Source organism: Ictidomys tridecemlineatus, chromosome 4, assembly GCF_052094955.1.
Source record: "Ictidomys tridecemlineatus isolate mIctTri1 chromosome 4, mIctTri1.hap1, whole genome shotgun sequence".
Classification (NCBI taxonomy): Eukaryota; Metazoa; Chordata; class Mammalia; order Rodentia; family Sciuridae; genus Ictidomys; species Ictidomys tridecemlineatus.
The window spans coordinates 49,495,361-49,512,453 of NC_135480.1; the positions used below are offsets into that span (position 1 = coordinate 49,495,361).

Here is a 17,093-nt window from a genome sequence, read left to right on the forward strand (position 1 = left end):
CATATGTTAGACCCACCAGACAATTCCCCTCACCTACCCCATGTTCGTGGCTACTAAGGACATATGGGGACTGACAGAATGCTTCCTAGTATGCATGGTTTACAATCCAAGTAACCTAAATAGCATCTTTCATAATCAGGATCGCATCGCCACTGCATTTTGTGTGTTGCTGTGAGACAGAAAGTACAAGGGCACATCTTAGTACAGAGACTGCAATAACAGTTGAATAAACACGCAATCCGATACCTCACATCTGGCACGTCACCCTCCCCCATACCTTTTTTCACAATCAAATATGTTTAAGGCTGTGGCTACTTTATAGGTACAAATGTCTTTATCAGGACATTAGTGTGCTCCAAACCTCTCTCAATAAAAGCAGCAATAAACAACAATCTCTTCTAAGCTGTCACAGCAGCTACTGGGATTGTAATAGAAACATTCATCTGGGAGACAGTTGCCAAAGCTCATCTCAACACAATAGCGAGCAAGCGAGTCACAGCACAGAGGCAGGCCCAGGAAGAGGGCAGGCAAGAGCAAGTGACTGGGACCTCTGAGAAGCTCTGTTTATTCACCTATGTTAAATATTACCCCAGAAGCTGCAAAACTTGTGGGTGATCAGTTTGATTTCCTCCAGCACATTATCTTTGCGGGTAGCCTAAAAGTTCCTCTGACTTGTATTTAAAAAAAAAAAAAAAAAAAAAAAAAAAACCAGTGGTCTACAGAAATTTTTAAGCTAATGATCGATTTCATAGTCTATGAAAATAGGCTGCAAAGCTATGAAAAAAAATTTAAATAAATGAATGTCCTGGGCAACAGGTTTCACTTTTGCAGACTCTATCCCGAAAGGTCAAGAGGGAGAGGTCAGGGGAAGAAGTCTGAAAGAATTAAGGTCCATATATGCTTCAAAGAACAAATCTGACTTTTATTATTTACCGGAATTAAAGCATTTGAAGAATGGGAAGGTGCGTGGGTGAAATCATCTACAGGGCACGGATAACAGAAATGTCAACGAAATGCAGCGTGTGTGAGAAAACATGATTGATGATTAGAGTCAAACGAGAATTTGTGGCACACTGTAAAGTCCCCAAGAGTGTTTTCCTGCTCCGAACCCACCTACATCTGCCCAAAAGCGACACAAAGAGGAGACTGCTTGTCAGAAATCTATTACAAAGAATAACATGGTCGTCGGAAAAAAAATGGCATTTTTAAAAGAGAGCCTCCAACCCTCAGGAATAAACCAGGTCCACTCCTCGGGTGCAAGCAAAACAATAAATACTGGCAAGGCTTCTCCTCAACTTTGTGCCAAAAGCTGATGGACCTTTAAAAATGGGGGAGGACGTTTTCCCCTCTCTGTGCCACCGGTTTGCCACAAGGCAGGCGTGAGGTTAGAACAATGTGACTGTGAGTCTGGACAGCTGACTGACAGACCCAAGTGGCCGCGGCACCTGTTGAACTCCCAGACCGATGTCCTCAAACCTATAATAAGAGCTCCCTGTTTTGCCTCTCCACCCCAGCACAGCCACTGGGACCACCTGTCCTCCAAGCTCAGCGCCTCAGCCACCCCCACAGGGAAGGGAGAGCTGCTCTGTCACCCCAGCTCCATGGCTCAGCCCCCGCCACACACGCCTCAGCTGACCCGGGCACTGCGACTGCCTTCTCATTCTCGCTGTTTTCCACATTTTTCTTTAATGAGTATTCCTTACCCAAAGGGAAAAAATAAACCTGATATAATTATCTCTTTTCCTGATTCCAAAAGTAACATATGTTCACCATAAAAAAAAAAAACTCATTAATATAGAAACCTATGATAGAAGTGAGTCTCCTATAATCCTGTCTCCCTGCAGCAGCCACTTAGTAGGTTGTAAATGTCTCCAGGATTTTTTTTCTATGATGCTACCCACACCCCCATTTACATATTTAAATTTACTGAGTTCTCCAAGATGGCACCTTGACTTAAAAAGACCAATGGAACAGTACGATCAGTAGGATAATAATGACAGTTGTAGCCATTTCAGATCGGGGTATGGGCGTCTCAGTGGTAGAGTGCTTGCCCAGCATGTGTGAGGCTCTGGGTTCCGCGCCCAGGACCTTAAAAAAATAAATAAATAAAAGGCCACTTTAAACCCCTTATTATCAATGGAATGGGACACAAATAAATAACAACAGTAATAAACTAAAGACTCCCTCTCATGTGAAATGGAGCAAGGAGACAAGGTTCTACAAGTGGGCACTAGAGAGGGAAGAAGAGAGAGGCAGTGTCAGAATTCAGAGCTATGCTGCTAAGAGCACAGGAGTGCTGCCCCCCTCCTTCTCTCTGATGCTTCAGAGAGCTGCTGTTATGGGGCTGGACATGCCTCTGCCTGGCAACAGGCTCTCATCCCTGCCATCATTTGTGACTCTGATCTGTGAGCTCTGGACCCCTGAGCTACCCCCTTCTTTGGCAGGAACCCTGAGAAAAGAGGGTGCAGTTCAATTCCTCCCTTAACTAAATACCCTCTAAGTCAGGAAGCTTAATCCTGCTAGGTGGCTCCAACATATTCTTCCTACCTTTCCAACAGGCCCTTGAGCACTCAGGCTGGCCACCTTGAAGAATTATTTTTAGAATTCAGTTCAAAGCACTTTTCTCATATATAATTGCATTTTCTCTCAACAGTGCTGAGAGGTAGAGAGAAATCCATTGATTTGCTCACCTCATTCCACTGATGATGGCAACAAGGCACAAAGAGCTTCTACAACTGGCCCAACAATAGATCACAAATAAGTCTAACCTGGGACCAGCCAAGGAGTTTGGGAAAGGAGGCTAGAGAAGATGAACATTTTCTTCTGACCCCAGAGTTCCTCTAATCCCACCACTTGGCCACCTGTGTTTTACTAGATCCATTCTATGCATTTCTATCATATTCTTTTCATTATATCCATAGGGTCCTGTCCTTCTCAAAAACACTTCCGTCAATATCTGGGTTACTTATTTGTAAATTTACTAATGTGAACTTGAAATCAAAATGATTGACCAACCCAGTGCTGATGAGCCTCACAGTGCTTCATTTCCTCATCTCCAGTGGCCATCGCCCACATTCACATTAGTTGACCACATTTGCAGCCACACCTCGAAACTCATCACTTGAAATTTCTCCATCCCTAATCTCAAAGGCTGCCTCCCCGATACATGACCACAGCCTCCTGTCCCACAGCCTCTCCTACACTCAGCAGGAACTCGACACGCCCATGACCTTCTTCCTTTCCCCATGCAGACCCACGCAGACCCATGCACCCACTCCCCAGGCCCAAGCGCTGGCATCAAACTATGGATCAACCCAGTAAGAGTCTAGTAGAGTTAAGAAGTCATCCAGTCACACCAATAGGCTCCCTCAAAAGGAACACTCTCCATCTTATTTTAAAAAAATAAATAAATAAATTCCGAGGCTGCAGTTATGGCTCAGTGGTAGACCTCTCGCTTAGCACATGTGAGGCACTAGGTTTGATCCTCAGCACCACATAAAAATAAATAAATAAAATAAAGGTATCGTGCCCAACTACAACTAATATATATATATAATATATTTACACACACACACAATTCAGAATGGGTCATAGACTTCAATGTAAAACAAAGCTGTACAACTTTTAAAACAAAACACAGGGGACAATCCTTAGGACCTCGAACTAGACAGTGAAATCTTAAGACTTCACACCAAAAGCACAACCCATAAAACTAAAGCCAATAAAATGAACCTCATGGAAAACTAAAACTTTACCCTGGTAAAAGTTGTGCTCTGATGAAGTGCTTTTGTCCTTACCCATGTGAAGAGGATGAAAAGATAAACTTTAGACAAGGAGAAAATGTTGATAAACCATGTCCATATCTCACAAGGCACTTGTGTCTAGAATAAAGAATTCCCAAATCTCAATAGTAAAAGTATACGTATTGTACTGATACAAAAGACATAGCCAGACATATATCACTGAAGAGGACACACAGATGGCAAATAAGCACATGAGAAGATATGCAACATCATTAGTCACTAGAGAAATGCAAATTAAAGCCACATGAGATATGGCTACACACCTCTCACAGTGGCTAAAATAAAGGAGAGTGACGATACCAAATGCTGGTGAGGAAGCAGAGAAACTAGACTGCAGGTGAGCGTGTAAAATGGTACTCTGGAAAAAAGCTGGGTGGTTTAAAAACAATAACAACTAAACATACAAATGCTATGTGACCTGGAAATGCATAATCCTGGCAAATTATCCCATGGAAATAAAAACTTAGGTTCATACCAAAACCTGCATATGAACATTCATAGTAGATCTAGGATGATCAAAACCTGGAGTCAGCCCAGATAACCCTGACTCGGATGAATGGTTAAAGAAATTATAGGACAAACAAGACCACCGATTACTATTCGACAATCAAAAGAGACAAACTACTGATATATGCAGCAACTTGGATGAATCTCCTGAGAATTATGCTGAATGGAAAAAAAGCCAATATCAAAAAGTTACCTACAGTATGTTTCCACTTACAGAACATATTTGAAATGTTCAAATTTAGGTAGGGATAAGGTCGGAGAGAGAGGGATAGAGATGGGTATGGGGCAACCTCCCAGGTCCTTGTGGTGCTGAACAGTTCTGTGCTCTGACGGTACCGGTAGACCCATGAACCTACAGGGGGACAACATTGCATAGAACTTAATATGTGCACAAGTAAAACTGGGGAAATATGAATTTAAAAAAAAAATCAGTGGGGTTGTACAGATGTCAATGTTCTGGCTGTGGTACCACACTGTAGTTTTGCAAAAGTCAACCACTGGGGGAAATGAGCAGTGTATAAAGGATCTCTGTGGATAATGATCACTGTGTGTATTATTTCTTACAATTGCATTGTGAATCTACAATTATCTCAATAAAAACTTCAATTTGAAAGGGAAAAAAGTAATGGTCTCCACCTTCCCTCGGGCCTTCATGGCTCCGCAGTTCCTTTGCTCACCCTGTCTATCCAGATCCCATTCCCCATAATGTCATACTGAGCCTACTCTACTTTTCAAAAGCCCACAGCCCACTTCAGCCAACGTGGCCTAATCTTCATCTGAAGACAGCAATCACCAGGTCTTCCCTCAATCATCCTCCCATCTTCTTCCACTATTCGTTGGAGCAAAAGAAATCCAACTTCCTTTAAAGTCAATTCTGGGTTTTGCTCCATCAAACACATCTTCAACCTACAAACTTTCTCCGCAACTAATCAAATGGCCATGTCACCTCCTGTCTTTTCTTAACTTGCTATGCCCTTAAAGATACCATGTCTTAGGGGCTGAGCACATAGCTCAGAGTAGAGTGCTTGCCTAGTGTGTGCAAGGTTCTGGACTCAAGTCCTAGCTCCAAAAAAGGAAAAGATGCCATGTCTCCTTCCATGCACGACCAAATCCCTCCAAAGACTGGACCGTGGTAATGTTCCTTCTCAGAAGAGAAGGCAGACAAACTGAACCACAAAGCAAATGCAGTTAAATTCCTGCTCCCCAATTTTTTAAGAACCATTTGAAAAGTTACATCTCATTCCCTGCTCATTTGTTTAGTTTTTATTGTTGTCTTGTATTTTTTTGTTTGTGTGTTTTTGTTTTTTTAAACCAACGCTGAAAATGTGGTCTTATCTGTGTGGACCCAGACTGCAGCCTGGCCCTCTGACTCTCAATCCTGGTTCATCACCCTAATTAAACAGGGAGCTTTTGGAAATACAGGTTCCCAGCACATCCTTTCAGAGATTCTGCGTTACCATTTGTCTTGGCCTTTTTTTTTTTGCCTCTCAAGTATTTCTGTTGATGACAGTCGGGCACAGGAACCACTGACCTGTCTCCAAGAAGAAGGCAATCTCTTCGCTGTTCCCACAGCTACAGACATTCCATTTAAAATCCACAACAGTTTTGCCCTTGATAAAATGTGAGGCTATCACCACCCATGTCCACAGCTTTCAGAATCACTTCAATGATGAGCCCCAAACCACTCCTGCATCTGCCACCTGCCTCAGCTCCAGGCACGAATTTCCAACTCCCAGGCCATGCCCATCTGGATGGGTGCCCAAAACCTCAAGCACATGACAAAATTCAGGTCCTCATTCCTGTCTTCTCTATAAACCTGCTTCTCCTGTCTCTACTCCTCTTCTCATTTAATAGTCCGCCAACCTATCTCGCAAAAGTGGCACCCTGACATCAAACTCCTCATTTTCTTTCACAAATCACATCCAGTTGGCCAGTTCTGTTGGTTCCATCTCTGCAACTTCTTCCTCCCACTGACACTGCCACCACCTCAACACAGGCTCATGATCACCCACTGGACTATTGCTACAGCCACACAGCTTTTCTTCAGGCCTTCAGAAACGGCTTTGCAAAATATAGGGTGCCACATCTTCTCTCTTAAAATAATGCAATGGCTTCTCTCTACCCTCAGAATTAGCACCAGACACCCTCCTGTGGTGTGCATGCCCGCCATGACATGGGGCCAGTCCATGCTTCCAGGCTCCTGTTCTGCTCCCCCTCGGACATGCCCTCATCCTAAGCACATCAGAGCTACACCTTTTCACGTCTCTGTGCCTTTACCATGCCATTTCCTTCAGCCAAATGCCCTTTCCTTCTCTTTCTCCTCAACATGGCAATTTGAACCAAGGCTCCAGAAATCCTCTAAAATTATATGCAATAATCCCATAACTACAAATGTGCATTCTTCTGGTGAGATTTACAACTTTCTGCATAGTCTCAAAAGGATCTATAATTTAATGGAAGTTTAAAAACCACTTTCCCAAAGTTCAAAGTCAGACAAGTGTCTGATTTCTGTTCGATTCTCTCGCTCCTTCATTCATTCTCATATATATACATATGAATTCCCCAACTATAAACAATCACATTTTTTGCTGCTCTATCACTAAACTGTGCATATCAAGTACAAAATATACTACTCCTTTTCTATCAGTATTGTAGCTAGTTGCATTGACTGGATGGATTGCAAATGTCAGCTCCACAATGTATTTGCTGTCTTTGAGCAAGTAACTTGACCTTGCTGGGCCTCAGCTTCTTGGCTGTGAAATGGGGGTAATTATAGCACCTTTATCACTGTTATGAGGAAAAAAAAAACAAGATAAAATAGCCTAAAGCAGTCTAAAACATAGTCTAAAGGGTCTGGTTCAGACCCTTTCTCATCCATTTTAATTATTTTCTAACTGTTGTCCCTACTCATAATCAAAGCACAATGCAGGCTCTCAGTGAAGGAATTTATAAATCCATCTCTTCCTGAATCCCAGGGCACATCCACTGCCACTCAAAGCCTTTGAAAAGTATAACTTGGTAATAATGTAGCATTCTTTTCCTGTTTCCTCCCTCATGGCCAAGTCTTGAGCCATCCTTAATTGGTTATTTTTTACCCAGGTTGCGCAAGGGCTTACACCTTGTACATAAACCTCTGCATGCCCCCCACACATTAAGCTTCCCAATCAAAATGCCGATGACGCTGGCCTTGCTATTTTCACAGGAACCAAACTATTTCAAAATTCTCCGTTACTCATCTGTTCTGAGGATTCCAGAATTAACCCTTGCTCTCCTACTGTTCCTACTTGGAACACAAATCCCTCCCACCTCTTCAACTAACTTTTGTCAACATGAAATTGCAAAAAAAAAAAAAAATGGGGGCTTTTCATTTAAGAAGACAACAAAATAAACACTTTCCTCTTTTTCTTACCCCACTTTCTAGCCAAAGCCTCTGACAACAGAGGCCCTCAGAGCTCAGAGGCTTCACCACCCACCTTTCTCCATTTAACCAGTAATTCCTTTCTTGTGTGCATATATTCAAACACTGCACCCCAGGCCCTGAAACAGAGCCTACAGGAGATAGACAGGGCCCTCTTCAGAGAGCTTCCCAGCCTGTTTGAGGGGCACAGCCCTTGGTGCTTCCCATTTCTAACCAATCCTCTTGAAACAACCAGTCAGAAAGAAGAGAGGTAACCAAAGCAAAGATGGCACACTAAGTCAGATGGAGAACTAGGAAGAACAGCTCAGGCCCCTAGGGGCATTTTCCAAGGCCTGGAGACCCTAGAGGCTCGGTCGGGTTTGATGCCCACTTCCACATCAGGGCCTTCGGGGCTCCATAGACACAGAGACAGACCATGAGAGTACACTCTTGCAAAAGGACAGTCCTGTGTTGCCTGGATCAGGTGGAGCTTGGGGACCACAACTGCAGCTTCCTTGGCCATGCTGATCAGCCAGCATACACTCGTGTTTGCTAGTGAGTGCTCTCATTAATGCCCCTGGTCAGTTCTACCCCAGTTCTCTAGGACTGACCAGAAGGCCTAATGTCCCAGGAAGAAAGGGTTCCTCTCTGGATCTGTACTGAACAAGGTCCCTTAAGGGACTTGCTCACAAAAGGAGAAAGATATAGACAAGCAATTGACCCACCGGCGGGACTCCTTGTACAATCGTAGGGCACTAGAACCTTCCAGATGTCTTGCTGGACATCATCAGGGCCAGCCTTGTGATCTGCAATCCTCTCTGCCATGTTATTTGAGATGCTTTTCTTCTGCCAGCATCAAGCCAGGTGTCCTGGACTTTGGTAGCCAAGAACAGGCTTCAAAAGGCTAAGTGGAAGGTGACCATCTTCAAAGAGCCTTCAGACTTCCCAGAAATCTTTGGCACACAGCCCTGACCTCAGGTCAGTTTACTGCAAATGAACTTGTGAGAGCTCCATGAGGGCAGGGTCTGTTTGTCTGGTTCACTGGTGTCTGACAACCCAGAGCACAGGGCTGAAGTACGGCTGGTATTCAATACTGACTTGTTGAATTAATGGACCCAGAGTTGAAACCTTCTAGCTATACCGTCCATACTAGCCAACTGCAAGGCAGTTACCCCCGTCTGCCTCATCAGTAAGTAGGGACCAAAATACCCACCTCAGGGCATGATTATGAGCATCAGTTGGAAATTACATGTAAAGGAGTTAGCACACAGAGAGGCAGAGAGCACTTCTTTGTTTTCAGTTTGTAAACACTTAAGCTTTCACTGTACGCCAGATGCTGTTTAAACATCATAGGGAGATTCCAGATCACAATTAGTTCATTTAGTTCGTGCGACAATCCCCGTGAAGTAGGATCTAGTTAACCCTCCTTTGTAGCTGAGGAAATTGGGACAGTGAGAGGTAAGGCAACTTGCACAAAGCCTAATACCTAGACGTGCAGGGCCAAGATTCACAGAAATTACAAAGTCCAAACGGTCGGTCAAGCACTGCACGTGCCCGCCTCTACGGCCATCAGTAAAAGCTGGTTTCTGTCTTTCCCCTTGCTTGATTCTGGGGACTATCTGGCCACATTACAAGACTGGTATATTCAATTACAAAAGAAATAGGTCTAGGTATTCCCATGGTTCACTGCTTTGTTGTGTCTTGTTTTAAACTATGGTCTACTCCCCCAAAATCCAATTTCACAGAAGTCTGTTGACTTCCCTCCCATCTTGTCCTCCTGCTATCTCCTCTCCCACTCTCTACCAGGGGAGGGGGAAAAAACACAACTATGTAAAAATAAGAAATGCCAAAGGAAAACAGACGCAGAGAAAGAGAGCAAGCCCACAGGAACAAGTGTGCGTGCCCTTAGGAACAAAGTCAAAGAAGGTCGCACCCCTCCTAATAATCTAAGAATAACTGCCTACACACTGGGGAGCCCAAGGCAGAAGCAATCTATCCACCTAGAGACCAATGACAAAAGTCCCAGCTCCCCTGCGGACCAAGGAAACAAGAGAGAATCAAGCCATCCCCTCCAATGGATGAAACCTCATCATAAACAGCACTTTCCATTCTTTCTCTCCGAGATTGCATTTGCTCTACTGCCAACCAGGAAGGAAATTTCATTACCAAAATAAATCACTTGACCTTGCTTCTCCAATGGTTCAGGATTAGTGACATCACAGAGCACTCTACAAAGCTCAGATATATTGGAACAACCAACCCCGCTCAAGAAAAAATACTCGGTATTTCATCACTAAAGGACATTAAATTATTTTGATTTCACTGCACGGAATCCCAAATACTTTCAATGTTTTCATTTTTAAAACCCTTAGAGAAAAAGTATGCTCTTAAGAGTAAGGTCATAAAGAGTACGGCCTTAAGAACTGCTGCTTCCTGATCTGGTTTGTGTCCTGATTCATGTCTGTACAATGGGGAACAGGACAGAGGCCGAAGAACGGCGCTTCTGACCCTGCATGACTCCATCGCCAGGTGGCCAGGCCTCGCTTGCTGTGGAGAATCAACTCTGTCCCATTCTCAGAGTCCCAGGCTCCTCTGAAGGTGTCCCATCTCCATCTGCCATAGCCCAGCTTCCAAAGTTTCCCTTTCCAGTTCTTCCAGGTGGACCAAAGAAAGAGAGTTGAGTGGAGGTATTTTCTCCCCAGGGAGGTGGGGGTGGCTACAGGGCCAGTGCCACAAATCCATCTCTTGTACCCCAATCCAGAAACAAAACGCCACGGGCTGCATACTCTGCCTGATGAAAAACCCACGACCAAATGAGTTATATTCCCAATGCAGCTCCCTCAAAAGGACTGCTTCATTTTAAATCTAGCTGGTCACCAATTACGGCCAAAGTCTGTGAATACATCATTGACTTAAGGAAAAAGAACCCATAGGTCAAGAATATGTGCACCAAGGAAGCGCTGAGTCCGAGTCCCCTGGGTGCTAAAGACACATTCCTACAAGCAGCACTACATTTGCAATAACTGATCACCTTGCTGACTTACACGTCCTGAAATCCCAGCATTCCCAAATGGAAAAGTCCATCAAAGACTCCATGGATATCATCTACTCTACCGTCTTTGCGGGAGATGGAGGGATGAGACCAAGACCAAAGGTTAATCTGTTCAAATTCATTGCTGATAGAACAACACAAGTCCAAAGTTTCTCACTGCTTTCCTAGCTTACTATCTATGAGACTAAATTACTAACAAGAGTCCTTACACAATTATTTTCACACAAAAATATTTTTATGATTGAGTTATCAGCCAACTGGTTGAATATCAGAGCTGCTATCTAAAAAGTAAAATCTCAACAGAGAACAAAACAAAACTGGAGTTGACAAAAATTAACTTTGGCTTTGAATTGTGTCCTTGGCCCTGAAGCCCCTTCTAGATGGGGCAGTGCTCTCTTGGTATTCCTGGTGAGAAATTAAGTGAAGTAGTTATTCCAACAAGGACTTCCAATCTTATGCCATTATTTTAGATTAAAACAATTTCTGGGGAAACAAGCTGTACAGGTAGCTCCCAAAGCCACCCTGTATATAATAAAGCCATCTTCAAAGAAGGCTGGAAGACTAAAGTATTTTTTTTTTCTGCCTAAGAGGCCTGGGGGAAGACATCTTCAGGTAGGAGGACAAGCCCTCAGGAGCAAACAGGCTGCAGAAGCAAAGCAGAAGAGAAATACCACAGAGCATCTAGGCCCTGACCTTCTGCCCCCGGCAACTGAGTTAGCTGTTCCTTCCCGACTCCGTGTCACTAGACATGAAGGAGCTGCTCTAAGAAAGATATCAGGAGAGCCTTTAAAACAAACGCAGAAGGTTTGGACTCGCCCTCTCCCGGTGCATGGCAGGCTAAGGGGCTCCAATGCTGCAGAAAGCAAAACTGTCCTTGTTTCCATTACATCATCCAAGTTGGAGGGGAGAGTGGGGTGGGACACAGCTGGTGGCAGCTGTACCACCATCTGCCTTCTCCTAGCAGTGTGTGCTGGCTAGAGCAGCCACCTCCTACAGCTCCTGACAGAGGAGTAAAGGTACAACACCCTGTCCCGGAAAGAGTTCAAATTATTTAGAAATAAATCACTCCCATGATAAGTTAACAACCTCTGATAGGTTGCTGAGCTTGTTCTCTGTGAGTTTTAGGTTATTTGTTTGCGTCTCTTTAGACTAGGCTACAGAGAAAACTCTGTCAACTCTGTGCCTAATTAGACAAGCAGAATGTATAAGCAACTACCTTCCATCTGCTTTCCAAAGGTAAGCAGCCAAAAAGTACTGATCTGCAGCTGGAAGCATTGATAGAAGGAGGGGCAGTGCCCGAACCCAGCCGAGCAACCCTCATAGATGGGTACTTACTGCTGTTTTTAGCATCCTAAGCTAACTGGTTAACAGAGTCTCACCTTCCTCACACTCCTAGAGTTTCCTTCAGAACACACTGCAAGGCATCCCCCAGGAGAAGGGAAGGCTGGCGAGAACGGTCTGGGGGTTAATGCCTCATCTGGCATCCAACTGCAAAGTGGCAGCAGAGATGCAAACAAGTGGTTCAAGGATCTGATCAGGCCCATGCAGGTGTTTGTGTCTGGCCTGTAGAGCATTGTTTTAAAAAAAAAAAAAAAAATTAAAAAAAAAAAAACTGTTGGCTTTTGTAAGAAGAGATTTCACATAAACATCTTGAATATTGGCTCTTCCTATGGGAAACGGGTGCAGGTTTCAAGGGATTTGGTGGCAGCAGACCCCCATGCCTCTGTGGCACCAGTTACCACGAGATAAGTGCCAGCGCTGCGATTACATTGAGCCAGTGAGCTGAAGAGGCCTACATAGACCACTGCAACTACCTATGTCCCCACCCAGATCTCAGGAGCTTCCACTGTAACACCTGTGTCCCCACCCGGAAAAACCTCAGGAGTTTCCACCGTAACACCACTGAGCATGCAGAAAGATAAAGCCCAGGGATCGCTTCTCCTGCAGTCCGCTACTGACACTCCTCTTCAGGTGAGAGTTACCTGGATAACAAACTGTAATTCTATAAAGATCGATCATTCAGCCCAGTACAATGGATGATCACACTCAAAGGCCAGTTAAATCTCTCCTCGACCACAACAGCAGGTAGTAATTCGGAAGAACGTTCCAGGCCACTTACCATACATTTTGCCTTCGTCTGATAAGATGATTTTCCTCCTCCCACACGGTGGATAGATAGCCAGGGCCTCCTGAAAGCTCTGCTCAATGTCGGGGCTCCAGACCCCTTCGGCATCGTTGTCGATCGGCTTATCTGCAGAGTCACTCATCCTTTCCATGTTTTCGGCAGGGCTCTCGCTGCCGCTCCAGCTACTGGGCTCAATTTTGGCGGTTGGATTTTCCAAGCCGAAGCCTGGAGCCTTTTCAAGAAAATAAACCTAAAAGAGAGATCACAAAATAGTATAAGAACGCAGTATCCACAAACAGGGCACTCTTGCTGGTTCTACTGCAAGTTCTTCAGGCTCCAGCTTTGCTTGGAAAATAACTCCTAGGACAGAATATGGAATTTTGAGACGCCAGTGGCTTTCGCTACCCAGAAGGGCAATGCCAGGCAGAAGAGCTGGATGGCTTCAGAGATGAGAGGAAATTTTCACCAAGGGCCCACTGTCTACTACAGATGCTTTGCTCAAGGATAATCAAATCTCCATAGCACAAGAAGTTGTTTATAAGAAAATAAAGCAAAATAAAAGCTCCAGTGTATCAATTGGCATCATAACTGAAATGGTACAGCATCCCAACATGAGATCATCACATGCAAGATGGTGGCAGGAACGAGGAAGGCAGGAGGAGGATTATTTTATTAGCATATTATTCATCCTACCAAGTCAGCTGTGCCAGCTGACCTGGACCTATGGCACTGATCTTCAGGGCTCTTAGTCTGTACAGTCAGGTCACTTTAACACTCGGCTCTGAAATGATAACCTCATGGCAGGGACCACATCATCCCCATCTATCTTTCTACAACACCCACCACAAGTGCCTGGCACACTTGAGGAAGTGTTCCACACCTTCATGGGGCACTTGGTCTCTTGATTCCTGATCACATGGGGGGGGCCCTCTTTCATTTATTTTTCTATAGTACTGAAGATTAGAGAACTAAAAGAAATCTTTGCAAAAATTAATTCTCCTTGAATTATGCATGAAACTTATGGTCATAAAGGGATAAGCTTTCTAAACAAATGTCACACTGGCTTAACACCAATGTGAAAAGGATCTAATCCAGTACTCCCTGCTGTCCTACACACTAACATATCAATATTCCTTTGTTGAAAAGACATCAGATCATTAATTCAAAGTCCTTTGTAAAAGGGGGAGAATAATTGCTCCTGGGGATTAATGTAAAGGGGGAGGCACAGGGCCTGAATAGGGAGGGCTTCTGTGACCACTGCTTGTGCCCTCCCGCCCACCCTCTCAAATATGTGCAATATTTCAACAGAAGCGCCCAGGAGGAAAGCAGCGCTGGTCAATCAATCCACATCCCAAGGTCATCACCAGGACCGTCACCTGAGAGCAAGTGGCTTGTCAAACTGCATCCAGTGCCCCGGTCCTTTGCCACCAGTAAATCTCAACAGATCCCTGGTACAGAAACCCTGAGGCACACATGAATATCACACGATTAATAGTTTCACTAATGGGTGCTTTTGGCTTCTCACCCTGACAGTTTCTAGATTTGGCAACACCTGGATTAAAAAGAAAGGGATTGGGGAGGGGGGGAGAACCACCCTCAGGTTGTCTGCCTTTAAATGTTGCCACTGAGCCATCATTCAAAGAACATGTCAGCAAAGTATTTCCTACCCCTTACCAACACACGGCGTACATTTACACAGGACTTCAAAAACGAGCAGACCTTAAGGTATAAATTATGCTATAAGTAAGGGTTTTCAATTGACCCCCAGGTGAACTCTATGATGCCCACGGCGTGGGCCTTTTGAATTCTCAAGCTATTACATTTTGTGTTGGGATCTAAGCGTCTTATAAAACAAGAGTAGAACTGTACACTGTCCTAGAGTCTGTTCCCGCACCAGGGCAGCCTACTGGAGACAGAGAGAGTTAGAGGGAACTCTTTGGCAGTGGCTAGCCATCTTCTCCCTCCTCACCTCTCCCTGAACAAAACAAAAAACCAAAACAACAAAAGATACAGAACCAGGGCTAGAGGTGTAGCTCAGCGGTGGAGTGCTTGCCTCGCATGCTTGAGACACTGGGTTTGATCCTAGCACCACATAAATAATAATAATAATAATAATAATAATAATAATTAAAAATAAATAAATTAAATAAAAGATATTGTGTTCAACTTTCTACGCTTGAACACCACCCACGACGGCCTCGGTACTGACGGCCTCCATCGTGCCTGCACGCCGAAATTCTTCCACTTATTAAACTAAAAACCATTATCTAATTACCTAACTTCTACCAATCTACCCTTGAACATTCATCCATCCCTTAGGGGAGCAAATCTCTCCCAAAACACTTATTTATTGTGTATGCCTGTCTTTTAGACCAGACCTCACCATCATCCTCTGCCCACCCGTCAGGAGCACATTCCAATCTGTCCACAATTCTCAATAAATGGCACCCAGAGGTGAACTTCTGATCCCTAAAACCTCCAAGCTCCCCCACCTCGGGGGTGGTTTCTTTAGTACTATGTCTTGGGCAATGGGTTTCGGAGCTTATTAAATTTCTTTATTTTTCACCTCAGCCCACATCTAGAGTCCTCAGACACTGAAACACCTCTGGAGAACTGTCAGTCCCAGGAGAGGGAGAAGACCCAGTCTATGGATGTTCCCAAGAAAAGGAAAGACTTTCTGCCAGCTGAACTATACAGAGGTGGACTATCACAGAAGGCAGGCAGCAGGGTGCTGCAAACAGTCCCTCCAAATTCCTGCAAAGGCTCAGTCCCAAGTCTTTGGTTGGTTGGGGAACACTACACCCACAAGCATTAATTATTCCACCTGGGCAGGAAGTCCAGACTCCATTCTAAACATTCCCATGTTTTCATGCATTTATCTCAAAGGGAAGAATTCTGCATCCAGGCGCTTGTCATTTGGTCAACTAGAGTTCCGCAGGATGGAATAACCTACTCTGGACTTGGGCCAGCACACAGCCCCAGACACCACCTGATATATAATCCACAGAGTTACTCAGGCCCTTGGTTTTACAACCCAATTGTAAGATGAGGCCCTGTATGGGCAGAGAGTTTCCAATCACAAGACTGGAACTGGCTGAGAAAACACTCCCCAGGCTGGATACCGAAATAACCATTCTGGCATTCCATCCCTCAGCTCAAAATCCACCTCATCCTGGAAACTGTCCTTGTATCCACTGGCTCTGAGTATTAGCCACACTTTCAGAGTATCCTAAAAATACACAGACCTGGTTAACCACCACCCAGTCTGCCTCAGTTTTTAATGTATAGGATAAATTTCCACTTATTAAGATCTAATTAAGTAAATTATGTGCAGAATATCTATACCTGCAGGAGTGATGTCTTCACCTCCCTCCTACATCCTTTGAGCAAGGGAATCCACCTTCCCTCAACTCAGTCAACAAAAAAGAACTTGGTACAAGGGCACGGGGTGACGTGGTATTAAGATTCAAACCAATCTGACTTCCAAACGTGACTCAACCATGAGCCACACAGCCCAACTAAACTCACCTCTCAGAAGCTCAAGTTCTCGCTTGTAAAATGGAGGAGATTAGAAGTTGAATTCAGTCCTTCTACAGAAAATTCACTAAACTCATAAAGAGTGAGAAGAGTGAAGATACTCTGTCATCTGTGAAACCAGGCGGTCGCTCACTTATTTTCAAGTCCATCCTCTCTTAGACAATGGTGTACTTTATGATCCCAAAATAGCTACTCAAAATGGGATGGTGCAGAAGCAAAGGAATGTCCCCTCCTCATGGTTCACTTTGGGAAGTAGACTTACAAAGGATCTTCTCGAGGTCTTCAGATGACTAAATGGAAAAGTTAAATTGATGACAAACTGGGGAAGGAGACTGATAAGTTATGTTATGTGCATGTATAAATATGGCACAATGGATGCCACTATTAGGTATAATCATAATGCACCCATAAAAGTAAAATTAAAAATTAAAATTTTTTTAATTGATGAAAAATTTCTAAGATTCACCTAAATCCAAACTTTTGTTTTTTGAAATAGGTTCAATAGTTTCCCTCTTCTTCTGAACAGGGGGTGGTTCAATGAAACAACCCTTTCCATAGCATACCTCCAAGGAAAAGAAAGGAGGTGCTAAGTTTTTTGTTGAAAATAGACCCCCCCCAAAAAAAAATATATTACATAACAGTGTAACTCAGCTTCCCTCAAACACTTTTCTG

At 44.1% G+C, this 17,093-nt stretch overlaps 1 protein-coding gene across 9 annotated transcripts in view; it reads right to left on the reverse strand.

Annotated features, from left to right (window-relative positions):
• The window catches only part of Tead1 (TEA domain transcription factor 1), a 254,028-nt gene that overhangs the window by 158,071 nt on the left and 78,864 nt on the right, over positions 1–17,093 (reverse strand). For all 9 annotated transcript variants that reach the window (XM_040284731.2, XM_021727347.3, XM_078046466.1 and 6 more), the window contains one exon: positions 12,879–13,134. In XM_040284731.2, coding sequence (XP_040140665.1) covers positions 12,879–13,134 — 256 coding nt within the window. The remainder of the gene's footprint in view (positions 1–12,878; positions 13,135–17,093) is intronic.